Below are 26,707 nucleotides of genomic sequence, written 5' to 3'. Positions count from 1 at the left end.
GTTTAAATTTTTACCGCAGTTTTTGACGTTTCATTTAAAACAAGGATTTGGCAGATAACGGCATTTTAGTTATACCAGGGCAGAGTTATAGTTCGATATTAGGCGGGTCCACACAGAGCGAGCAGCCTCGCGAGGCATTTGCCGCGCGAGGAAACTGTCCCCGAACGAGCGCGGCAGCCTCGGTATCATCGCAAGGCTGCTGCGCGCGGCAAGCCCGAGCCGTTCGTTCGTTCAGTTGAGAGTTAAGACATCATGGCACCACACGTACGTGTTGCGGTGGCAGCTGTTGCTTTTATACTTATAAATAGGATTATAAAAAAGAGAAGACAAAAAAAACTTAAACGAAGACAATATTGGATCCAGACATTATACAAAAACAGATTATATAATGGAAAGGAATGTTATGGAAACGAACTGTACCAAGAATTGATTAATGATGGAGTGGAGAAAAATTTTGCACGCATTAATGCAGAGGAGTTGGATCTATTGTGTTCAAACTTGCAAAGCAAACTTCGGAGAAATGATACGAACTGGCGTCGAGCGATAACCGTGAGAGAAAAGCTACTTTTAACATTACGGTTCTTAGCGACAGGAGATTCTTATACCAGTTTGCAGTATCTCTTTCGCATTTCGAAACAATCTATATCGAAGATTGTTCCTGAAGTTTGTGATGCCATCATCGAACATTTAAAGGATTATGTAAAGGTAAGTGAAAGAAAAACAATATCTATTCAATTTAGTCCAATCACTTTAATTATAACTTTCACAGTAACTGCACACAAATAACAAAAAAAGAAAAAGAAAGAAAAGTGAAGTCAATTTCAACGTGTCGCTCGCATTATGTTTTAGTATATTTAGGAGGCAGAGGGGGAGGAGGAATCTCTGATGGATTTTGAGAAGTCATTGGAGGGGAAGGGGGAGGAGGAATCTCTGATGGATTTTGAGAAGTCATTGGAGGGGAAGGGGGAGGAGGAATCTCTGATGGATTTTGAGAAGTCATTGGAGGGGAAGGGGGAAGTGGAATCTCTGATTGAATTGGAGAAGTCATCGGAAAGGAGGTAATTGCTGGTTGAGGAGGTAGTGGTGAGGGAGACATCGGATCGGTGTAAGATGAAGCATGACTGCTAGGATGTTGCATAGACCTAGCATAGTTCTGTGTATAATAGCCATATTGTTGATAAGCTCCTGTGTTGGCTTGAAATATTATTGCGCATATATCTTTTTTTACATGCGCCAGAGTTACTGGATCATAGTTTCTCAATTCGTTGGCTATGTATTGTCCAAATGCCGAATACGAGTCACAAGGCGGCTGTGGGGCTGGCTGTGGTTCTGCGCACTGCTGGAGAATCCTGAAAGCTTCGGAAAGAGTTTCGTCCGATAAATCGTCTGTGTCTTTCGCAGGTCTTTTTTTGCTTCGTTTTCTGGATCTCTGGTCTTGCGTTCCAACTCTAAATTGTGTGTTATTGGTGTCATCTTGTTGTTGCTGATTTTCCATAACTTGAATATTGTCGTTGTCAGGTGAAGGGTCTTGAGCGAGTTGAGTTGCGCTTACTGTTTCATCGTTAGTATCGGTTTCATTCTGTAAAATAATATATACTTTTTTATATCAATTTTAGGTGCCGGCTACAGAAAAAGAGTGGCTCGCAATTTCAAACGGTTTCCTTAATAAATGGAATTTCCCACATGCTGTAGCAGCGATGGATGGCAAGCATGTTGTTTTACAGTCTCCCATAAACAGTGGCAATGACTATGATAATTATAAATCATTTTCAAGTATAGTTTTGTTCGCCTTAGTAGATGAAAATTACAACTTTTTATATGTAAATGTTGGGAGTAAAGGACGGATTTCTGATGGAGGTGTCTTTAAAAATACAAAATTATATCAAAAACTTGAAAAAAGAGAACTTAACATCCCATCACCCACAATTTTGCAAATACCGTACTCTACCAAAGTACCATTTTATATATTAGGTGACAAAGCTTTTCAGCTGAATGAATACACCATGAGACCTTACGAGGGCAATCCAGAAAGAGGTTCAAAGGAAAGAATTTTTAATTATAGACTCTCCAGAGCACGAAGAGTTGTAGAAAACGCTTTCGGAGTGTTAAGTTCTGTTTATAGAGTTTTGCGTAAACCAATGTTATTGGAACCGGAACAAGCAACAAAAGTGGTCTTAGCATCAATTCATTTGTATAACTATTTACGGAGAACATCCTCTAATAGCTTTGCAGCTCCTGGCTTTTTTGATGTGGTGGGAAATGACGGGGAAATGGTAGAAGGTAGTTGGCGAAATGAATCAGAACCAACATCATTATTACCAATTCAACAAATACCACGACGGGGAGCAAATAATGCTAAAGAGGTACGTGACCACCTAGCAAGACATTTTATTACGAATGGAACTGTCTCATGGCAAGATAACTATCAATAAGAAATATTATATGTACTTACATTTTCCATAGTATCCCGCGTGGTACCTGGCTCGTTCCTATCAGACATAAATGCAAAGGCATTATATGCAAACCAGCTGGATTTATAAACGTCATCACGACCTGGAAGATAAAAGTGACAAGTTTTTATAATAGTAGATAATAGTTCTTAGTAGTAAATGTGAAAGCAATTAATAAATATATACATCTTACCTGATCCTGTCAAACGACTTTTCTTTTCTCGTGATTTTTCCCTCCGGTAGGATCCCATCAACGACTCCATCTTCTTTTTTAAATCAGGAATGGGGATATTCATCTCGCGGCTAATATTTAACCAGGCATCTTCTCTAAGCCCTCTATTTGTATAATTAGGATCACTTGCATTCCATAGCCAGGTGTTTACACCATAGAGAGATATTAATTTCAAACACTGATCTTTATCCATAATTATTAAGCTCGAGCGAGGCACGAAACAAAATACACGTGCGTCCAGAGTGCGCGCGGCAAACGACTGAGGCGCCTTTGAGCAAAACAAAAAGCCGACACTCGGTTGCTCGGACGCTCGGTCGCTCGCCCGCGGCGGTACACGCGATTTCCTCGGCCGAGGCACGTCTACATAGACCGAGCGGCCTCGCGCGGCAAATGCCTCGCGAGGCTGCTCGCTCTGTGTGGACCCGCCTATTAGCTGTTCTAGATTTCAAAATAAATTATAACCTATATGTTGACAAAGGTTGACTGGAAGAGATTGCATTAGCGATGAGGCCTTTGTACCATCGCTGTCTGTTTTTTTGCTGTTTTGTATGTTTTACTCTTATTATGTAGGTACAATAAAGAATTTTATCTATCTATCTATCTTATCACACAGATTTCATTTTAAGTTGGACGAAGTCGCGGGCGTCGGCAACAGCTAGTAGCAAGTAAAATGAAAAAGAGCTGCCTTCATGGATGCGGTGAGGTACGTTCTAGGCGTACGAAATTGTTCTTTGCTATATCTTTATCACGGATGATGTGGTGAATCTAAAAACTGAGGATCATTACTAGTATGTTTACTTAGGTATACATTTGGCAACGAAAATTGACACTCTATCCAACTAAAGAGGAATAAAAATTATTTAATGTGCTTTACATTAAATAATTTTTATTCCTCTTTAGTTGGATAGAGTTATCAATTAAATCCGAAACTTTTTAACGTTATCTTCTTCCACTTCCACCACTTTCTACCCGAGCTTTGTATTAGTCCATACATACCTACATTAATACTCAATTTTGACGAAACCTTCTTACAAGTATCTGTGATACATACATAAATAGTCACGTCTTTATTCCTTGCGGGGGGTGACAAAGCCTACAGTCTTGAAAGGACTGATAGGCCACGTTTAGCTTTTTGGCTTGATGAGATTCAAATAGTGGCAGATTGCTAGCCCATCGTCTAAAAGAAGAATCTCAAGTTTAGGTATAAAAGTACCTGTGATACATACGCTGAAATTCAGGTAAGTATTTTATTCCAAGAGAGATGTGGGTGCAATGGGTTTAATCAATTCTGCGTACTATTCTTATAAGTAGGTAAGTATAATGGAAAAATGGAGTTAATCAGAAGGTAACTACATAAAAATAAATAAAAAAAAGTTACTTAATCATCGTATGGCATAGTTGATATATTTTTTTCCAAAGCAATAAAGTTTTCATTAATTCATCAATACATATAATAAAAAATTAAAAAAAATTGTCGGTGCATTGAGTATGTTTTCAAAAAAAATATTTATCATGTTAAAGAAATAGTAACCGAGCTTGAATTTAAAAAAAAGTCTGTCTGTTTGTATGTACACGCTGATATCTGGAACTACTGAACAGATTTGAATGAAACTTTTTTGTTGGATAGCTCTGATGTCTGGCCGACATATTATGTATATAGTAAAATTTATTTTGGAATCTAGAACAGCTGATGTGGAACCATAACAGCTCAGCTTAACTATACGAAATATCGAAAAGACGTCTTAACATAAGTTAATCAGCCTCATCAGGCATTTTCTGTTAGCGTAAAAAAATCGAACAATTGGGACACCTGATGCAGAACCATTACAAATCAGCTAAACTATCCGAAATATGGAAAAGACGTCTAAATAAAAGATGTTCAACCTGATGAGCATATTCTATTGGTATATAAAAGTCAAAGATTTGGAACACCTGATACAGAACCATTATAGACCAGCTTAATCATCCTAATTATGGAAACGACGTCTTAACAGAAGAACCCGATTAGTATTTTCTTTTGGCGACAAATAAAATTGGGAGATCTGGATCATGTGATGTGGAAGTCAAAGGGATCAGCTACTCTTTAATATGTACGGAAATGAAGTGTTAGCAAAAGTTGTTTTTCCTGGTGATATATCGGTCCATTAGTTTTTGAGTTTATTCGTTACAAACAAAAATACAAATCTTATTTCTATGTATAATATTAGAACGAATTATTAAATATTTAGCGTCACCTGTCTGTGCCCTGGGGCAAAGTAATATTTATTAATCCAAGATATATCGTATGTAATGCCAAATTTCGTAGAAATTTATTTTGGTGAATTTGTGTAAATTTAATAACCTTAACCTTCGTATTTCCAATAACACGCAAACGGAGTTGCGGGCAACAGCTAATATTTTCTCAGGAAAAAACCCCAATTTACGATTTATTTAGGAAACAAGGTGGTTTAACGAACTTAAATGACTGCCTATCTCAGTTTATATAAAGGTGACTTTTAAACTCGTATGTTATGTACAGGATGGGCAAGTTTATAATTAAGATATGCACCTATATATTCTTCCTGTTTTTTCAATTGAACATTTCTGCTTTTCATCAAGGGTGTGTTATTGCAGGAAATGTTAAAATTATGAGGTACTACCAAATATATCCAAAATTGTGTACTGAGGCCCTCACAGCCGTAAAGATTTGAGGTCAGTATGTAGAAAACTGTTGATGTAACAATTATGTTCCTGTAAATAGTCAACAGTATAGTGTTCTCCGCGAAGGAAAAAAATCGCAACATTAGCCATTACCGTCTCCTGGTGGGAACTTGAAGATTTCTGAAGATAGGGATGCACATTATATAATAGTTATCTGAAACTAAAATTATGCTTTTCCCGAACCTCCCTGTATTCTTCTTCCTCCTGGGTTTAGTCCTGGTTGCATTCTTACTAATTAGGAGAAGAGCCCGGGTGCCTTTGACCATTGAGCCTGGATTGGGTGGGTCAGGTTTTTTTTTCTTACGAAGTGACTCCCATCTGAATTACGCAACTTTTACTGGAAAATCTAACCCGTATTTGACCGATTATGATTACACATCCAGTTGCCTAAATGTGCAGGTTCACCTCACGATGTTATCCTTCACCGTAAGAGCGGTGAGTTATTCAAAAATGTACATAACTTCGAAAATAGTCATTGGTATAAATGGCCGAGGTGGGATTTGAACTTGTGCCATTTATGCGCATCACGCATTTACTTTTATTTAACCGGGTAACTTACCGATGCGACTACTGACGCTCTCGATGCCCGGATCACCCTGTATTTATATGTTTATAAATGGAAAATTTGCAAAGTGGTCTTGTCGAACAAACATATTTTGTTTGCGTGTGCGTTTCTCGTTTGACTATTACTTGACGCCTATTATCTGCGTATAAACAGCGATGGTCTATTTATAAAATACGGTTGACAAAACAGCAAAATAGGTATCTATACACTATTAAATAATACTTACTTAGTTTATATAACCTGACATTTTGCAGTTCATCTTTGTGTCGTTGTACTTATCGTATCGATGGCTGGGTAATTTCCGGAAGCGAAGATAATCTTTATAGGGCGTAACTAGGATTCTCTATAGGGAAGGGCATATACTCGTAAAAAAACCTCCTCCCTTAACATCCAACAGCCTATAGGACTCGTTGAGCGACCGACTTCGTATACGACCTCCGTATTATGCACTTACTTCATTTCCATGTTCATGATACTTATTATTACCGTTTTAAGTTAGTAGGTACCTAAGTACCTACCTAAGTACACATATTAGCGATATTACTGTAGAAGCTATAGTAAGAATATAATGATTTAAAATAACTGAACCATTTATTTTTGAAGTATATTACACTATATATATATATATATATATATATATATATTCTATTACACAGTCAGTCGGCTAAGTTGAAATTTTAATGAACAATTAATGAAAAATAAAATAATAGAAATGTATAGTTTTTATTAGCAGGTTCAGTATCTTCAAAAAAAAAAAAAACTGTGATAAACAAAATAATCAAATGTACCTACATAATTGAATAAGCATATCATGAACACAACGGTGACCTACTTCCGAATACTTTTATAGAAAAAATTAAATAATTAGTAATTAACTTATGATCTTTAGATACCATAATGCCTTCGACAAAGCTTAAAATATGTTATTACCGCGATAAAGTAACAGAAAACAGAACTAATTTCGTAATAAGACAATGATGGTTAGCAAATAAATTAAGGCCTAATTATTTTCATGTAAATTAAATATTCCATTAAGTACCTATTTATTTTTACCTTATGACGCAAACCTTATCTGAATTTATAACAGGAAATAATTTATTAACAATAGATGAACACGTGACTTTACCTATCTATTATGTAACTGTGCAACTAGCAACCCGACCCGGTTTCATGTGAGTTTCACTTTTCAAAAAATTTTGTCTATCAGGATTTAGATCCCTTTTTTCGTAACGTTTAGTAAAGTGTACACGAAGCAATATAAAGGAAGGTACAAATATTTTCTTTTTGTTCATTTTTAATTTTTACGCTTATTTATCTAACTGGTGATGATGATGGGATGGGATGGTAATTTCAGGAGTATGTATCCCAGCATTAAAAAAGAATAACAATTTACGTCTCACAAAGAATGTAACGCTACCCAACGTTTTTTTTTTACGAATAATTAAATTTTCCATGGCATTTTCACTGGCTTCCTCTTAACAGCCATGCGTCGGACCCATGTCACCGGGCAACCATCCGCGTGGTCCGGAGTCTTATCAGCGGTGATAACGAGCAATTACGTCGGGTTTTGTTTTTATTGGCCGCGGTGAGGGTGTGCGCGCCTCCGCCTGGTCTATATAATCGGCCGGCTATCAATTTCTGACAGCATTCTTGCTCTCGCGCGTGCTGCGTCACGCGCTTTCATCATCACTCTTCACTTTTCAACACACCTACCTAATTGAATTTCCCTACTTCTATTTTTATTCACGGTAAATACTATTTTTATACTTGAGATGTATCAATATATTTTTGTGTACATTTTTTATCAACATGTTCTTTTTACAGGTATCTAGCAGCAATAAACTTGAAAAATGGCGTATCTACAATCAATGCCCAAATCTGAAACGATCAGGCTCCGTGAAAAACATATTGGGTGAGTAATTCGATCCGACCCAGGTTTAAATGTAAATCATATTTTATGGCATCATTTAAATGGGTTATTCTTTCAGGGCCGCTTGCCAGTTGTTCTTCCGTTCGTCCCCGCTGAAGATTGTTCGGGGAATTGCACAATTTATGTACGATGAGACGGGCGAGCGTTACCTCGACTGTATCAATAATGTCGCCCATGGTATGTTTTACAATATGCATAATATATAATTTGGTATTAATATTTTCAAGAACGCTAGTCGTTTAAAAAAAGAAGAAATGCAATATAATATGCTATGGTGCAATATAATATAATATAGATGCAAAGCACTATTTTAGAATTACTTTTACAATCTGCAAGCAAGAGTTCAACCTTAATTTTACTTGTATTTACATTCATAGATAGAGGTTCCTATATCCTTATGTTGGTAAAACTACGATATCTTCTCCATATTTATTAGATATGCGTCTGTTATTTTTTTATTTATGTTATACCATTCCGTTTACATACTTAGTAGGTGAAAAAAAGGCACTTTTATTGTCTTAAAATTGGAAATAAAATATTTCTTTAAATAGGATCGTCACATTGTAGTACTAACATATAAAATCATTTTATTTTTTGTACAGTCGGGCACTGCCACCCACATGTGGTCGAAGCGGGCAGGAATCAAATGTCCCTCATATCCACCAACAACAGATATCTTCACGACGAGATGGTGGTCTTAGCCGAGAGGTTGACAAAGACCATGCCGGACCCTCTCTCAGTCTGCTTCTTCGTCAACTCAGGCTCTGAGGCCAATGACCTCGCCCTCAGATTAGCCAGAGTCCATACAAATAAAAAAGATGTCATAACACTCGACCAGTAAGTATTAGTAACATGTATTAATTATTATATTCGATCAGGTTTGGGTCTATCTTTAAGTATTGAAAGATCGAGTGAAAGATGAGGCTCATGGCATTTCAAATTATTTTTGATAATGAAGTGTATTTAGGTGTATTTTCCGTCTCAAAGGCCCAAGTCAATTTCGATATATGTATGCTTTGTAAAATTATTTTCATTAGGTATACAAATTTTGTAACATTCGGTCATAGGCGAAGTAATGATAATTTCATATGTATTTTGAAATTTTTGGTAAATTTATTTAATGGTGTGTTCACATTAGTTGAATTTCATGGTTTAAAAACAAAGTTATAAAGTTTATATCGGTTAAAATTACCAAAAGATATCTAATTTGTACACACGATTAATTTTTTTTTTACTGATTCTTTTAAACTTCAATTAAATGCCATTCATTTAATTCAATTATTATTATATCCACATGGATACCTTAGTTATGTTTATAATCAGTCACAACATTCTTTTACCAGACGGAAAGTTCCTCAATACTGCCATTTTTGTCATTTTTACGCCAATGAATCTAGTATGAGAGTAAGAGTGGAAGTTGTAGTGTTTTAGGGTGCTTCAGCGCCTGTTTGTTACAGCGCGTATCATGGCCATCTTACGACCATGATTGATGTGTCTCCCTACAAACTGAACCTACCCGGAGGGCCAGACAAGCCAGAGTGGGTTCATGTGGTAAGTTAATCATGGAACACTTATGTAAACGCACCTTTATTATACTTTTCGGCTTTAGGCGGTTTGTAAACGTCTTAATTAAGTTTTGTTCGTCAAGTGCGTACCTATATTGAGGACTTAGGTACTATAAATTCGAAATCAATTAAATTAACGAGTTTATAATGAAAAGAAACTTGAGTAATTAAAAGTAAATAAAACAAGTTATACAACTTGCAAGGCAGCTAAATATAGAAATGAAATTTTGCTTTTCTTAAGAACGAAAATTTAAGAAAAGTATCGTATTAACTAACAAATTGAATATTATTCAGGCTCCCGTTCCGGACGTGTACCGAGGGAAATACACATATCCTAAAGACGCTCAATCAGAAGAGGATTTAGGGGCACTATACGCAGACGAAGTAGGGAAACTGTGCAGGGAGGTTACCGAGAAAAATGGCGGCGTATGTGCCTTCATATCAGAGAGCCTGCAGAGCTGCGGCGGCCAGATTATACCGCCCGATGGATATCTCAAGCGGGTTTATGAGTAAGTGGCAACAATCTTATTTTGTTCTAAACCATTACATATTACCATAGTGAAAACTTTATTGAAAAAGCTTGTAAAAAAGGTTCAGTTTTTCGAAAGATATTACATAAAAATCATTATTTATATCGAAATTCATTATACAGCAACAGAACTTAGGTATATACAATTACCGCTCTTTTTTCGTAGAGGTAGGCAAAGAATAAATCTTCCACTTGCTACAATTCTTTCACTTCATCCACATCATAACATTATTCACTCAAATTCACCGGTTTAGGGTAAAAAATACAGTCATAAAATTGTCTTATTAGAATAATAAAGATTGTATTAACATATAAACTAAATTTCAGGCTAGTCCGGGAAGCATCAGGCGTATGCATTGCTGACGAAGTCCAAGTTGGTTTCGGTCGTGTGGGCACCCACATGTGGGCCTTCGAGACCCAAGACGTGGTCCCTGATATCGTCACCATCGGGAAGCCCATGGGGAATGGCCACCCTGTCGCCGCGGTGGTCACCACCGCTGAAATAGCCAAGAGTTTTGCAGACACGGGCGTAGAATACTTTAACACGGTAATTTCCATAGTAAATTAGTTTATAACGCGGTGTGAATTGAACACGTGATTCTTTTGTTATCTCGGCGTTAAGTAGTAAACATTGATGGTGGTTCATTCATATATTAGCGCCTCTGAACTAAGAAAAATAGGCAATAAAAGAACGTAGTTATCGTTAGTACAAAACTTTGATAAATAGTTTAACAGACTGAGGTTAGTCAATATTTAGTTTACGTGAAACGTAAAGATTAACAGTGAAAATAGGAATCGACATGCACAAAGGTATATATGAAAAGGATATTTGTTACTGTAAAATGTTTTGGAACACTGCATCGTGTCTGGTTATCGCATCGGTTGTTTTGTGGCGTTAACCGACATTGTGATTGTGAGACATACAACACCCGTTGTATGCATTTGTTGACTGTTCATCGCGGCAAACCAAACACGTTTGTTGGTGTCAAATGAATAGATAATTTGCAATTAGCTTTTGTCTTTGAATTTTTAGAAATAATATCCTGTGTTTTATCTCGGATAAAATTACCAATATTTATACAAAAATTCATGTAATTCAGAGGATGTAGGGCGACAAACGGACAGCATTTCACATTCATAAAATTCAAATACTGTTTGGATTTAAATTGCACTGAAAGATAATCATTTATGAAAACGAGATTGCCGGCGATTTTCTTCTTCTTGCCACAGAGCAAGGGAGATCTTGGATAAGTACCTTCTCCGTGAGGTTAATGCATAAAAGTGCACGCATATGTTGCACGCTTTTACCTCCTGTCAAATTTATCTCTACGCTATCAGGACAAATGTGTATTTTTAACCTCAAACAGAGATAATGCTATTTTCTTATTCTTACATCGCAACAATGTTAACGATACCGATACGGTTTGTAGATACACACATTAGTAAGTTAGACGTAATAAGAAACAACTTAGATAACATGGAAGTGTAAGTTCATAATTAGGTATTTTACGAGTAGATATTATTTTGGTGTCGTGATAGTAGTAACCATAAAGTAATCGTTAAACTGTTTAACATTTTTTATTATTTCTGAGTTATATCCCATGTTTAATGTCTTCTTCGGTCGATTCGACAAAGTAAGGGGGAAACTTCCAATTATTTGTAGATATTACGACTTGTCATCTCACACGAGAAAATTATTAAAGACTCAAGTTTTCTTATACAGTAATACCCCGACTTACGCTACCTCGACTTACGCGAATTCGGAGTTACGCGATTTAATTTTCTCGTCTATTCGTTTTCTGTTAGAACGTCGCGTAGTCAAGGTCAAGCGTCGGCGTTTGTTTCTGACTCCTCCCGCCTGCATTATTATTCGTTCAGTTAACAACAGGCACAGACGTGTAGTGCGGAATCGGCGCGTAGGTACATAAGTTACGATTTTGTGTTTTTTTGTGCGTTGTGCGACGACCTGAGATATTTACTAAGTACTATGGCATCCAAACGAAGTAGAACCGACTCTTTTCACTTGGTAGAAAAATAAATTTAGAAGTGGATAGTGATGATCCAGTCCATCAGATCCAGACAATTTTGGAAAACATAGACTCCAATGAAGAGCGCATTTTTGTTACAAAACATAGAATAAAAAAATTACTAGGATGCTACGAGGAGATATTACGGGAGAAGAAAAAATCATTGACTCGTCAGACGACTTTGTTACAATTTATGAAACCTTCTACATCAAAATAACTTCGGATTGTGTTTATACACTCTATTAATATAGTTTGTCATATTATCTAAAATTAGATACTAATTATTTCCTAAATTATTGTTTTATTTAGTCTCCAGTCCCAATTAAATATACTTTGTATGTCTTTATATGCAAAATTGTACCCCGACTTACGCGAATTCGACTTACGCGGATAGCGCTCAGTCCCACCTATCGCGTAAGTCCGAGGTATTACTGTACATATTTTTTTAAATGTCGATAATGTGCATTTTTCCACGTTTTCGATTTAAGACCTATATTTGTAAATTGACGTCCGGTGAAAATGCTGCAGTGTAGTTTGTTCTGGCTCCTTCCACTTGCGCTTTGAAAGCGGTTGTCAATATAATTTTGACGTCATAAGCGATACCTTGTAGTTTGAAAATAAAACTATTTCCATTTATTTTTAAATCCACAGTACGGCGGCAATCCTGTCTCCTGCGCCATAGCCAATGCAGTTTTGGACGTGATAGAAGAAGAGAATCTTCTAGAACGGGCTGCTCGCGTCGGAAACCACCTAATATCTCGTTGTGAAGATCTGAAGATGCGGCATCGGCTGGTTGGAGATGTGAGGGGCAGGGGATTGTTCGTGGGAGTTGAACTTGTAACTGACAGGGAAGCAAGGACGCCTGCTACGGCTGAAGCGAAACACATTATCAATAGGTGAGTTCTCTGCTTTCTCCTGGTGTTAATTCCAGTCACATTGTAACCTTGCGCCTTTTGACCATGATCCTAGATTGGATAACTCAGGTTTTTCCAGGGCCGTAATTCAATTTATAATAAATATCATCTCTTTTTTATGTGAATATAGGTTTTCGCGACATTTGCTCCCGTCATATAAAAAACCATTCTTAGCTGAATAATTTCACCAAAATTGGTTCAGTTGATAGATGGGTCACCTTTTTCATTTCTTTTTTCATAAGATTTCGTATAAGCTGAATTGTTCAACTAGTCGCAATAAGATTACTGTTGTAGCTGATTGTGTCTCCATACAGAGAGAATCGGTTGGAAAATTATCGATAAGTTCTTTCTTTTTTTATAGATAACGATTTCGGCGAGTGATTTGTTCAAATCTGTCCTACTTCCCGATAAATCGTTATCGTAGGCACACTTACAAAGTTTGATTTAAAAGCCGGGTTATCGATGTGGGCGATAACTTAAGCGAAGTAAACAAACAGTACTTAAATTAAGTTTGAAACTAATTTTCCTTCGTGTTACATGACACCCACTGAAGTTTTTTTCTTGGAGTACAACGTATGTTGTATAGTACTTTGATTACTATTTAAGATTACGACATCTACAGTAAATATTTTACATTAGCGATGATATATTGTGAGAACTTATTACTATATTTAATTGGTGTATTGCTATATAAATGATGATCAAATGTCTATCCTATCCTATAATGTCTATTTATTATTATATATTGTGAATGGATATTATGATGTAATTTTATTGATTACAAACGTAAAGAAAGAATAATTCTAAAAATGTGTGGTAGAATGTATTATAAATGTTTGCTTTTATGTCTTGATGACAGCGAGATCGAATCGAGCCCTCCAAGGCAAAGGCAAACCCCGGGCTTCTCTCTATAGTAATGGCGAGACTAAAGCCTGGAAGAAGGAAGGAGGCTTTATGTCTTGTATAAATATATCTGTGTAATGATAAAGTATATCTTTCAGGATGAGAGAAGAAAAGATCCTGATCAGCCGAGACGGGCCTGACAGCAACGTGCTGAAATTCAAGCCGCCCATGGTGTTCAGCACCCAAGACGCAGACCGCCTGGTGGATACCCTGGACAGGGTGCTGACGGAGCTGGACGGGGGCAGGGTGCCTCTCTCCAACCTTAAACTTGAGGTAACCGGCTACTTTTCAATATGCAATAATTCATATTCTTCCTCCTGGCGTTAGTCCCGGTTATATCTTCACCTTCCAGAGGAGCCCGATATGTGCATTCTTACTATGTTTCTGGATAAGTTGAATCAAGTTTTAACACAGAGCTTCTCCGATCTGATATTCGCAACCCTTGCAGGGGAATCTATCCTATATTGCCAAGACTTGACTCCATCCACCGCACTACCAAGCGTTGCGCATACATGCTATGCGAAATGAAGTTTAAGAAAGAAACATAATATGTCCTGTTCATTTGCAATCCAAATTGTCGCGTTTATTTCTTGCCCGTTTTGTCGCGTTTATTTCTTGCGCTTTTTTTTTTAAAATGCTTACGTAGCGTTCCACACTACAAGCGTATAAAGTAACGCCAAGAGGTGAAGTGACATAATGGCGGACGATTATTATTGTGACTTTACGGGTATAATATCAAAATGATTAATATATTGTTATTCTTAGGTGCTGGTCACTCCTATAAGCGATGATGAATCAACTAGCGATGAGGTGCTGAAATCCAACATACAGTCTATCAAGAGCTCGTGACAGACCAATTCTGTACACCATTGAGTATTATCGAATATTTCTGTAAATATAGTGTAAGAATTGTAATGTAAATATTATACTGTTATGCTACCTATAGGTTAAGCAGTGAAAATCATAGGCATTCATTTCTGGTCTCCTCTAAGTACAAAAAAATAAGACAGTAGAAATGCCAGGAAGGTGCTTGAAACTAATTGTGGCATCATATTGTATCGCACACAGTTTACCGGCAGTTGTAAAGATGTCAAATATATATCAGAATTATAATATGTATGGATTAATTGAAAACGTTATGATGTTATCAGTCAAGATGACTCATTTACATGTACTTACCAAATTCTGGAGTCTTATATTATTCGGGATACTTTGTCTAAATCCTTTTGAACACTGAGTACCTACTCGTACTTAACCGTAACATTGAGTATGGAATTAATAAGAAGGCAAGTCAAAATGATACATGTGTCTACAGAAAAGGGTCTATAACTGTTTTTTTTTTAAATTGCACAATATAAGATGGATAAATTAAATAATTACAAATATGAAACAACCTTTTTGAATGGTGGAAGTGGAATGAAACAATGAATAAAACTTCTTTAAACATAAATTAAAATCTTTTATTTAACAAAATTAAATCTTACGAATAAACTTTCTTTTTTACAAATTAAAATCTTTTATTGACCGAAATTAAATCATTTCAATAATTCTTATTCATGATTCTATATTGAGATTAATTCATTCCTTAAAAAAACAAAATATATTGACTTACAATGATTGATTCTATATGGAATACAAATGAGATATGTTAGCGTTATCAATGTTCTTAAAATAAATCTATTTTTTTCTTCTTTTTCTTACCTCCGTTCTTTTTCTTTTTTCGCATAGATAACTTATATTCCCTTGAATCAGGACAGTGAGAGCATTTCTTATAATTAGCCGTATGAGGTCCACCACAGTTGGCACACTTCGGGGGTTCACGTAATGATTTCACACAAACCATCGTAAGGTGTCCTCCGGCACATTTCAGACACCTAGGATCGGAGTAACAGTATCTCTGCACGTGACCCCATCGCTGACAATGATGACATTGCCTAGGTTTCTGATGAAGTTTCTCCAACTTTACTTCAATGCCTAATATATGAGTAACGCGCAGCATCTTCTGACCCTCAGCTGTGTTTCTCAGTGTGACTAAAACTAGCAACGTACTATGATTTTCAGATCTCGGTACGTACATTTTCGTCACTCTTAATACCGGCATAGACGATTTTCGCAATATTTCTCTCACTACTGTTAAGTCGGTACCAACTGGTAAATTTTTCACCACTACCTTCATCGTTCTATAGTTAGGAAATCCATATGTATGAAACGGTATTTTTTGGTACTGCAGGTATCGTGATATACAAATATGACCTTCAAATGTTTTCATATTAAATTTCACATATTTACCTTTCTTTATTATATTACATTTATCGATGCCCGCTAGCATTCTTTTGATGCTGACTATTTGACTCTTATTTTCAAAAGGCTTATGAAGGAATAGAGGAGGAACCTTATATTTTGGCAGAAGCCAACGTACCCTTACTTCGACTGGTATATCGGTCCTAAACTTAATTTCGGCCTCTGGTAAATTTTCGGAGATATGAGATTGTTCCAGAGATTCGGTTATTTCATCAAAAGTATCAGAGCTATCTAGCATTGATACATCCGTTATTGTGTCTGACAAATCTAGTACACTTTCTGATGATTCTGCGACATTTTCAGGTATACCTTTTAATGTTTCGGTTGAATCTTGATCACTTTCTGATGAGTCTTGTTGAGTATCTGGCACATTTGTCACAGTTTCAGATGTATCATCTATGGTCTCTGATGAATCTTGTTTAGTGTCTGATGAATCTTGTTCAGTTTCTGATGCATCTTGTTCAGTGTCTGATGTATCTTGTACAGTTTCTGATGCGTGTACAGTTTCTGCATCTTGCGCGGGTTCAGATGGCCCTTGAACATGTTCAAAAGATTTTTTTTTCTTTTTGCTTCTACGATTTTTTCGCGGCATTGGAATCAGTTAACCTAAAGCAATAATATATAAATTTATGATATAAAATTATTAATTCAATAGTATAAAGATAAGGTAAGGCATACATAGAATGTTTAACAAAAGGCCTCTGTAGTGAAAAAGTCTAAATTATTCCAAAAAACTCTTTACAGTTTATTTTTTTCAGGAACTTAGATACGCATGTTTTATGTGTCTATCCTGCAAGGCATATAGTCGTGATTACATACATACATACATACATAAAATCACGCCTCTTTCCCGTAGGGGTAGGCAGAGACTACATATGTGTATATATTGCTAATCGTTGTTAAAATTATACGTTAATTTACACATCGTAGGCTATTGCTAGTTAACCCACATAATGTCACCTTTTTTTATATTACTCTAAAATACCTAACTTGTTATATATTTACTAAATGCAAATATTTCTTTAAAAATGTAAAATGTACGTAAATATGAATATAATTTAATGACAAATGTAGGCTTTGTAAAAAAGCCTATATAAAATTAAGGGTTACAACAAAAAAGTTGCACAATTAGTATTATTTTAAAAACTGTAATTTACTTACAGGATAATGTTCACCGAGCTTAGTTACTTATAGTTAATACTGGCTGAACCACGTTTGACTGATATTGAAAACTTATTTAATCTACCCACATACTTAATAATTATAGACTTTAAGTTTAAAACAAATTATTCGTACAAGAAATCGAGGCAACCTGAGTAGCCAACTCTACAACCTCTCAAAATGCATGTCTGTCATTTTTCGTGTTCAGTACAGTAGGTACTATCAATCCATACTAATAGATATTAGATCTGAAAAGGTGGATGGAATTAGTGGATAACATCAGAACGCACAAATTCGTCAAATAGTAAGCTATGATTGCAAATAGAACAACTACTTTCCATAAACTCAGAGAGCTTAAATTTGGACCAGAGTCACGGTTTAACAGCCGCATAAAGGGAAAACTATAAAAACTAGGATAATCGAAAATCTGGAGTACCTGGTGACCCTGATTAGAAAACAAAAGAGCCCAATCAAACTATTCGAGATATCGACATACCGCCTTTATTCAATTTGGTGAGTCGCTTTATTTAATGTCAAAAATCTAAGGCCTAAATTATCTGATGAAGAACCCTCAGCTAGTCTCAGCTGTATTGGAGATATGGTTATGCTCCCTTCTACTATTGGTACATAAAAATCGACAGCAATTTCAAAAATCTAGCGTCCAGCTAAAAATCTAGCCTATAGCGTCCCAGTGCTGCGCGTATCTTCTTTTGACACGCATATAAATAAAGCCGCGTTACAGGCGTTTACGTCATTCTTTTACTAAATTTGATAATTTTTGCTAGGGATTAGGTGCAGCTGGATAGAAAAGGAACTGAGATGACGATAGTGATAGGTTTGCTAGCGCATGATATGTTTTAATTACTATTGAGGTGTATAATTTTATTCATACCGCTAAAGTGACTATTTGACCTTGCGATTCCTAAATTTGAGGAAAAACCCGTAAGTTGGAAACATTATGTTAATGAAAAGTATACCTTCCTTTAGGAAGCAGGGACAAATTGCAACTGAATAAAGGCCATAACGTCCAGATTAAATTAGTTTTGAATTTAGGTATGTTAACATATAGAAAATTTGGTATTATTATACTCATTAGTAGAAGCCTATGTTAATACAAATGGTACAAATATACATACATATGTACATATTTCATGTCATGTTCTTATCTTTTACGTTGTAGACAGAGCCTCGAAATAACTGAAATGCTGCGTTCATTTATGCTTTAAAAATATAAAATTTCTCAAGAAATTCAACAATATAAAAATAAGATTGTATTCGAATGCAATTTCTTAAGCTAAGTATATCATGTATTTTTCAATTAGTCGAACAAAGCGGGTTTTGATCATCTTGAAAACATAAATCACAAAACTATTCCGCTCAGAGTACCAACAAAGCCAAGACTATCTTTTGACAAAAGATCTGTCCTTACAAAGATTTTATGATTGAATAAACCAACTTTAGTGCGATGTAAAAAAATCCTTTACAATACTGAGAGTTGTGGCTGTAGCGTAGATACGTACACTTAAAACGAAAGTGGTTATAAGAATTTGGCCTATGTCTTTTATTATCCAACTACAAATTCAAACTATATCTACGTAAAGATGAGTTTTTTTTTGTGCCGCGTTGTTTTCGGTAGGACTTCAGAGTAGGACCACGCGATTTCATTTCCAAACATATAGTAGAAGGCGATAAAAGAAATAGGCGCATATTCATCTAGTGCAAGCTTCCATGCAGTCTTATTAGCGTAGAATAAAACCCTTTAAATACATAATGAGTGCTTCTCTTTCCATTCAAATTGTAAAAGTCAATCAAGTGAAAGGCCTACAATCTTGGGATTCTTCTTTAAGGCGATGGGCTAGCAACCTGTCATTTGAATCTGAATTCTATCATAAAGCCATACAATTAAATGTGTCCTTTTAGTCTTTTCCGAGACTGTTGGCCCTGTGTACCGCGTAAGGGATGAAGACGTGACATGACGTGATATGTATGTATGCCCTCTTGTCAAGTGCCCAATCATTTGATTTATAGATCAATTTATTTATAATAAAATCTATTTACTTAGAAATAAGATAGAAGTAGTGTTTATACTGCTTATTATAATTCGAACACAATGTGGCTAGGATATTAGACTCTAAAACGGAATGTGTCTAGGTGAGTGTATGTATTGTTAAATAGTTTCTGACGTTAATCAATACTGACAAAAAATCTAATTCAGGAACACATTTTGATTCTGATTGTACACATAACTATACTAGAAGAACGAACAAAATTAATCTATTAACAATATGTATGGCAGAAAGATATCATTTACTTTAGAGATCCGTAATGTTTTTTTGCCATTATTCGTGATTTCTTTCTTGGTAAAACCGTAACTTATTATTACATATTTTAATTATTTATAATTAATATAAGTTTTTCTGAATTATTAATGAATTTTTATGAAACAAATTTTTATAATGTCCTCTTGTAGTATTAGAAAAGGTAATTAAAATATTTATGGGCCTGACAAATGTTAGTAGATACTCGTACCAACATACAATCTCCTTGATGTAGATAGATCCTTCAACTTATGCCCATCATATGAAAAAAAATATTGAGGGAAAACCCGACATATTTTAACCTTTTTACTTCCTTAGACCACCAGCCTGATAGGTAGGTACTACTAAAACATGTAGGTTTATAAATTAAAAAAATAATTTACACAAAACAATGTGAAATTAAAATTAGAACTTTTTTCAAAACAGTTCAGTGTTTAGCCTCTAAAATTAAAATCGATATAAATAGTAATTTAAATTCGATTTTACTGTGTAATAGAATTGACAAACGAACATACTGTATAGAAAGGGTCAGTATAATTTCACTACCATTGTGTGTTGTGAAAACTGCCTTTTAATCACACTTTTAATAAACACTATTAATTCAGACTCAAAATTTTGTGTTTTCGGAAATCGTAAAGGAAATGTACCCTCACTCAAGTATAATCATTTTATTTATTAGAACATAAAAATAATGAGCATTGTATTTAAGTAAATCAATTCGTTTATTTCTTATCTATACATCTACCTACGGAACCTCGGAGTTTATTCATGCTACCATGTTCTTCCTTACACTTTTTTATAACTTTTGAAGACGTAACGTAGACTTGCAGCCGGCCACAGCACGTGCGCAAACTTGCCATCGGCCGTTACATCAATCTTGTCTACCTTTGTCCGTCTTGTGCAACCTTTTTCTTTCTTCAAACCATCACGAAAGTCAACCTTGACTGTGGGGCTTTTGAGATCAGAATTGTGTGTAGAGAGTTACGGTTTCTATCTTTTACTTGATACCGGGTTCGAAGACAATTAAGGTATTCAGCGTCTGAACTAGTGTTGTCGCTCGATAAACCTATCGATAGGTTGTCGATGATTCAGTTAATAGTAAGTTAAATTATATTGGTAATAGATAGTTGTTTCACTTGAATAAATAATTATTAGTTCGTTATCCTTTTTAGTCTACTAGAAGTCCTTTATTATTAGACCAAAAACAGCTATCGATAGTTTTAAACTGTGATGTCAATAAGACTAGCGATACTAAAGCGGCACAATATTGTGTAGACAATCGACATAACCAATGGTATGGAAACGGTTCAAAATAATATGTTGTTAGTCTATGTGTTGCCTATGGGCTCTCTTTCGGAAAGAGTGTACTGGAATTGCATAATTTAATTCCATTTTTTCACCATTCATATATCGGACGATGTGGCGTGGCCAGTGATTCCACCATACATGGTCGAATTTCCCCCTTTGCAACCTTTGGTTCGCCAAATCTTTTATCATGTAAACTGGTGTGATTTGGAATTTCCTTCCCCGATACATACAACTTGGGGATTTGCTAGGCAAGAGTGAATAGACACTGTTTCAGCACCATTTTAGGCCTCATTTTGCTTACCACCAGCCAGTCTTGTCTGGCTCTGTCTTCCTCACATGGGATAAAGACGTAATTGTATGTATGTATGAACTATCGATATATATTATAGATGATTTCCGGGGACTAGCTGTCGATAGTCGCACGATCGATAGTTCGACTATCGACAAGACGGCAGCACTAGTTTGGACAATGCTAGCCAGTTTTGTAACGATTAGCTGGATTTATATAACGGCTGTGATGTGAAGACGTTGGGGATGTTGAGACGGGGATAACGGACGAAGGGACTGTTTTGATTGTTTTTTATACTGAATTTATCTTTCAAGAACTGAGGAAGGGTTGTGTGCGAAACTATAAGATGTTTTTTTTTTACACGCATACGATTTGGCAAAGCTGTAGTGTTTGTACGTTACCCTCATTTGAAATAAAAAAATGTAGTAAACATATAAAGCGTAGGTACTTACCGTTTTTATTTTGTTGAAATGAGCAATACTTATCCACGAATATTTAATTTTAACTTGAATATATGAAGAGGAAAAGAAGAAGTTAAAGATTTAAAAAAAAATCTTAATTTGTCTCTGTGACCCACACCTGGGTATTTCATAGGAAGGTTGATGTAAGAAATATGCTAAAAAACAAAGCTATTAAATTAAATAATTGACTGAGTGTATCAAGATTTTTTACCTTCATTTCAGTACTCAAAGAAATGGAATAAGTATAGGTATTTTGTGTATAACTGCAACATCATGTCATAGCCGCCAGACAGACACGTTGTACACGACTTCGATTTTAGCCAGCGAGGAACTTGACATGGGACAAAACGGTGACGTCACATGCGGGCGGTCTGGTCGGGTGGTCGGATGTCGTGTCGCGTGCCAAACTCAGCCCAGACCACTTTCGTTAATCGTTTTCTGACATAAACGAGACCCGTGTAAGGGGTTATTATGCATGTTTCTAAATATGCGAACACTATTGTTTTACTTCTTAGTTGTTTTGTAAATTTTAGGTGTTTTTTTTTATGTTCTAACACTAATAGATTCCAATTAAAATATATTCCATACAATTCATAGCATGTGGTAATTATAATTTGAAGTAAAAGTAGCCCATGTTCTTCATCAGGGTCAACTCTATCTCTGCACCTAATTGCATTAAAACCAGATAAGTAGATTGAAAGAGTAACAGACAGATAGAGTAACTTTCGTATTCATAATATTTGTTGTTATTCCCTGGTGATCACAAAATATAACTAAGATATGAAAGGGCTTGTATTCATAATATTTTTAATTAAAGTGTAAATTAATGTATGTTATGTCTTTATGTAACGTACGCGAAATAATACGACACTTAATAACCCAGCATTAAAAAATACATGATTGGTTCTTGCTACTACGAGTCCTACGATATTACGTAGTACACGAACACATTACCACTTGACAGTTCTGTTCTTAAAAGTACTCCGTGTACATACAACCAAATTGAATTGTAGATTAACAAATTTTGTTGTTGTGTTTATATCTTCGGAGGGCTATGTGACTTACTGCAGCTGAAATGTTGATGAATCTACAAATATTTATAGCAATTTCCAGTTTATGGGGTCAAGCTATTAAAAAAAACTTAAAGATCTAACAATTTTTTTTGAGAAACCAAAACATTATGTTTATGTATTTCAAAAAGCTAGGTTAGATTTGTTGATAGTATTGAACCTTAGTAATTCCAGCTGTGGTTGCAAAGAATCTCATACAATTATTCTTTAATATGCATCATCAAGATATCTCAATTGCAATCGAAATTCGATTTTAACAAGAGAATTTGATTGTGTAGTGATTGGGCTTTTCACTAGTGTTGTGCAAGGGACGATAGATGAAACAATCGAGTTGCTATGCCCTCGTGTGAATGTCTCCTGCGGGTATGCGGGCGGCACGCGTCGGTCTAGTCCACTCCATTAACGCATAGCATGCTACATTTCCAAATGCATTATACTTCACAATAGCTCGCTTCATTCGATGATGGCAGCTTGATGTTTTGACTAAAACTCGAAAACTATTGATAATAGGATTTGCATCGGTGGTAGTCACAATATCAATTAACAATTTATTTTTGAATAGAATGGATTAAAATATTACTATCAATCCCGCGGACTCAACTCCGGGATAAAAGTAGCCTATATGTTATTCTGACTCCTCAGCTACCTACATACCAAATTTTATCGTAATCGGTTCAGTAGTTTTTGCGTGAAAGAGTAAGAAACATTCATACTGACATTATGACATATTCACAAACTTTCGCATTTATAATACCTATTAGTAGGATGACTGCACTCTTAAATGAAACACTGGATAGGAACAAGCTCGATAAGTACAGGTGGGTTTTATATTTTAGCTGCTAGTGGAACCATATGACTGGACTGATATATGCTTAAGTCTATTCTTAGAGAAATGTAATTAATGGAATCAGTCTCCTTTTCCAATTTAATTTCTTTTTCGCATTGGCTGACTTGTACCTAACTTCTGAGACGAAACCTACTTGAAGTTTGTACTACAGTACAAAATTTTTAACTCGAAAATATACAAACGAGTAATGACTATACAATTATTGATTAACCAATCAATAAAATATTTTGGAATAAGAAAAATTAAAACTTAAACTTTTTATAAAAAAAAAGATGACTACAAACTGAAATTAAATTTACAAATTGTACGGTATCAACTTGCGAATAACTCGAATATATATTCACATAATTAACCTTTATCTGCTAAATACTATTGCACGAAATCTTAAATTGTGAAATATAAGAAACATGTAATCTGATGATATACCTACTTTATTTTGAAAGGTACCCGATGCGTGTCAGTAATGTACCTATAGAAACGGTGTATCAAGGGTCAAAGTCACGTACAAAAGTACCTCATACATGCATAAGACCATTGTAAACAGCACAAACTTCCCAGGCGACCGAACGCGATGTTCCTTCTTCCTGACAGGCGGCCCGCTCTGCGCCTGACATATTGCTCCAAATCTCCAGGACCCTACATTTATATTCCGACTCCGATCCCAGATAATGCCTTTACAATAACGATCTCAAGATGACGAATTCGATTCCGACCCGAACGACCCATACACCTATTTATGGTAATACAGTTTTCAAATTCAAAATGCGTGTAAAATAGACGAAATCGTAAAGATGGAACGGAAATATACAATCGAAGGGAATTAATATTTAACAGATGACCTTACTGATAATTTCAGGTAGAACTGAATATTAATCGTGAGAGACAAATGGAATTTAAATCATTTTGATTTCAATGTGTTTTATGTGTACAAAAATCGTCGCCATTGAATATTCAAATTTTATTTAAAATATTCTTTGTGAGGTCTAATGGTACATTTTTGGTTCATTTCTTTACATAATATAATGTAAAAGAAGTTAGTATGATTTTGTTTATTAGAAGCATAGTATCTTTGCAATGTCAGCTTGGGAAATATTACAGGCTACTGCAATTAGTTAGACCGAATGCGTAGTGTGAAAAGTTGCGTAATCATTGTGGCCTCCATAAATCATGACGATAGTCGAGCAGACTTTCAAACACACATTTTACAAACGTTATTAACATAACATATTATTAACTATGAACAAACGGATCAGACACAAATGTATACAAGCATTCAATCCTCCAACTATAACGGTAATTTCAACAAAGCTCAACCCAGCACAACAGAAAAGTTTCGTTTAGCAAAGCATTGAGCAGACAATACAATCGTCGTCCAATGCAAGCAAGAGTAACCCATTCGATAAAGTGCATCGCAAAGTGTGCAATCAGAGTCTCACCAGGTGGCGTGAAAGCAAATTGCAAGTTCACCTTGCGCCTCTGCCACCACCCGTTCCCACGTTATGCATCCCGGATTACCGAAACCACCTGCACTTTATGCAAGCTAGAAACTTATGAAAACGTTTAGTTTCCGGAGAATTCAACCCGTTCCATTTGCGGACCATCCAATTATAAATTTTCGAGAATGTCTGCTGCTAGGTTTTTTTTTAGCGAACTTTTGAGTTTTGGTGTGATATTTTTAGGAGTGTTTGCGATATTTATTGAAGCAAGTTCCGTTTTAGATATTTTTCATTCTGATGATAATTACCTACTGGAATCGATCGTCATTCAGAATTCGATAATCATTATCAGAATGAATCGAAATCTCAGAGAAAACTAATTACGACTACAAAATAGAAAAAAAAATTCTCAACATACTCGTATTAAGATTAATATTAATGCGAAAAAAGTAAGTATTTAAAAAAAAAATCCAATACATCTAAGAACCAAAACAAATTGTTAAGCTTGTACGCAGAAATTCTTTTTGCAAATCTATTCTTGAAACTATGTATTTTAGGAAATTCGAAAGGGATGTGAGATTCGTATTATGTTTGGAGTCTATAACACGCGAAGCCTCCATATCACAGCCCATACAACACGGGCCTAGGGAAATATATCACAAGAATAGTACGTCTCAATATGCAATAAAATTGGAAACGTATGCGACCTCAGATCCGGGAGGATTTTTCGAGAGCACACCTGAACTAGATTACTGTATCCGCGCTATAAAAAAACCTTCGTTCAATCGTGTCGGGTTGGGGTGAATTTGAAAAGGACCCTCTGGTTATTCCTTGCCTGTACTATATCAAACTGGGGAGCCGTGCGTTTCGTTCTTATTTGCATAAACAGTTTCTCACAGTACCCTCGAGAGGTAGAATACGCCCTGATAACGTTTTGCCGCAAGTTCCACATACATATGTCGTGTACAAGGATGTACGTTATTGCAGTAGTGTTTGTCAAATACGGAGATAGGAAGGTCCCTTTTTGAATTCCGCTGAAAATTTATGTAAATATAGGTTCGATTTCATATGAAGTTGTTTTCTGGAATGGTAGTTTATTTATACATTTAAATGGGTAGGTTAATTATAATATTGAACTAAAAAAGTACATTTTTGTAACGGGGAGTACCTATGCTAAGATATTTTTTTCGGTAATGATATAGATAAAAAAAACGGTAAAAAATACGAACAAGGATTGATTTTCAATTTAAATCCAATTTACTGCAACATTATACAAAAATATGCTGTAAACATTTACGACAAAAATCAAACGTCGAATCAGTAATAAAATAAAACAACCGTAGTGCTATCATTTCCCTTTTATATCCGGAGCACTCGTAAGATCATAAAACAAAGATTTGGTAAATTGGAAAGGAATGTGTTTGTTTGGAAGGCTGAGCACTGATATACGAGGCACATAGAAAAATACAGAACAACGCTCATATATTAGGCGTTTGTAATAAACTTGCTCCGGGCTCAGCGCTTAATATTAAAAGCTTAAAGCTCACCTATACGGGAGTAGGTAGGTCGTTTGCAATCTTTCCGTTGTTGTTGGCACGACCTGAATCCGCTTTTGTGCCATATGAAAAGAAGTGGGACTAGAAAGGGAGTGTGTGCGTGAATAATTGAGGAACACTCCGTGTAGCCGGAGAAATCTTAACA

At 35.6% G+C, this 26,707-nt stretch overlaps 4 protein-coding genes across 4 annotated transcripts; 2 read left to right on the top strand and 2 right to left on the bottom strand.

Moving 5' to 3' along the window:
* Nucleotides 1-252: 252 nt before the first annotated feature.
* On the top strand, nt 253-2,458 carry LOC106143232 (uncharacterized). The gene is made up of 2 exons (XM_060945844.1): nt 253-705; nt 1,617-2,458. Exons 1-2 carry the CDS (start codon nt 253-255, stop codon nt 2,430-2,432), a joined length of 1,269 nt encoding a protein of 422 aa, XP_060801827.1. The 3' UTR covers nt 2,433-2,458.
* On the bottom strand, nt 699-3,108 carry LOC132902075 (formin-like protein 1). Its single transcript, XM_060945845.1, has 3 exons — nt 2,644-3,108; nt 2,453-2,553; nt 699-1,579 (listed from the first exon to the last, which is right to left on the bottom strand). Exons 1-3 carry the CDS (start codon nt 2,873-2,875, stop codon nt 839-841), a joined length of 1,074 nt encoding a protein of 357 aa, XP_060801828.1. The 5' UTR covers nt 2,876-3,108; the 3' UTR covers nt 699-838.
* Nucleotides 3,109-7,539: 4,431 nt separating this feature from the next.
* On the top strand, nt 7,540-14,791 carry LOC106143253 (alanine--glyoxylate aminotransferase 2-like). The gene is made up of 10 exons (XM_013345296.2): nt 7,540-7,695; nt 7,772-7,859; nt 7,936-8,054; nt 8,480-8,714; nt 9,335-9,428; nt 9,737-9,951; nt 10,299-10,518; nt 12,650-12,894; nt 13,914-14,088; nt 14,581-14,791. The coding sequence occupies exons 2-10, from the start codon at nt 7,798-7,800 to the stop codon at nt 14,662-14,664; spliced, it is 1,449 nt and encodes a 482-aa protein (XP_013200750.1). The 5' UTR covers nt 7,540-7,695; nt 7,772-7,797; the 3' UTR covers nt 14,665-14,791.
* LOC106143221 (nucleic-acid-binding protein from mobile element jockey) lies at nt 14,777-16,708 on the bottom strand. The gene is made up of 3 exons (XM_013345245.1): nt 16,235-16,708; nt 15,517-16,039; nt 14,777-14,802 (listed from the first exon to the last, which is right to left on the bottom strand). The coding sequence occupies exons 1-3, from the start codon at nt 16,706-16,708 to the stop codon at nt 14,777-14,779; spliced, it is 1,023 nt and encodes a 340-aa protein (XP_013200699.1).
* Between the last annotated feature and the right edge of the window lie 9,999 nt (nt 16,709-26,707).

This window comes from Amyelois transitella, chromosome 9, assembly GCF_032362555.1.
Source record: "Amyelois transitella isolate CPQ chromosome 9, ilAmyTran1.1, whole genome shotgun sequence".
NCBI classification, from domain to species: Eukaryota; Metazoa; Arthropoda; class Insecta; order Lepidoptera; family Pyralidae; genus Amyelois; species Amyelois transitella.
This window is presented reverse-complemented; position numbering and strand designations above follow the sequence as displayed.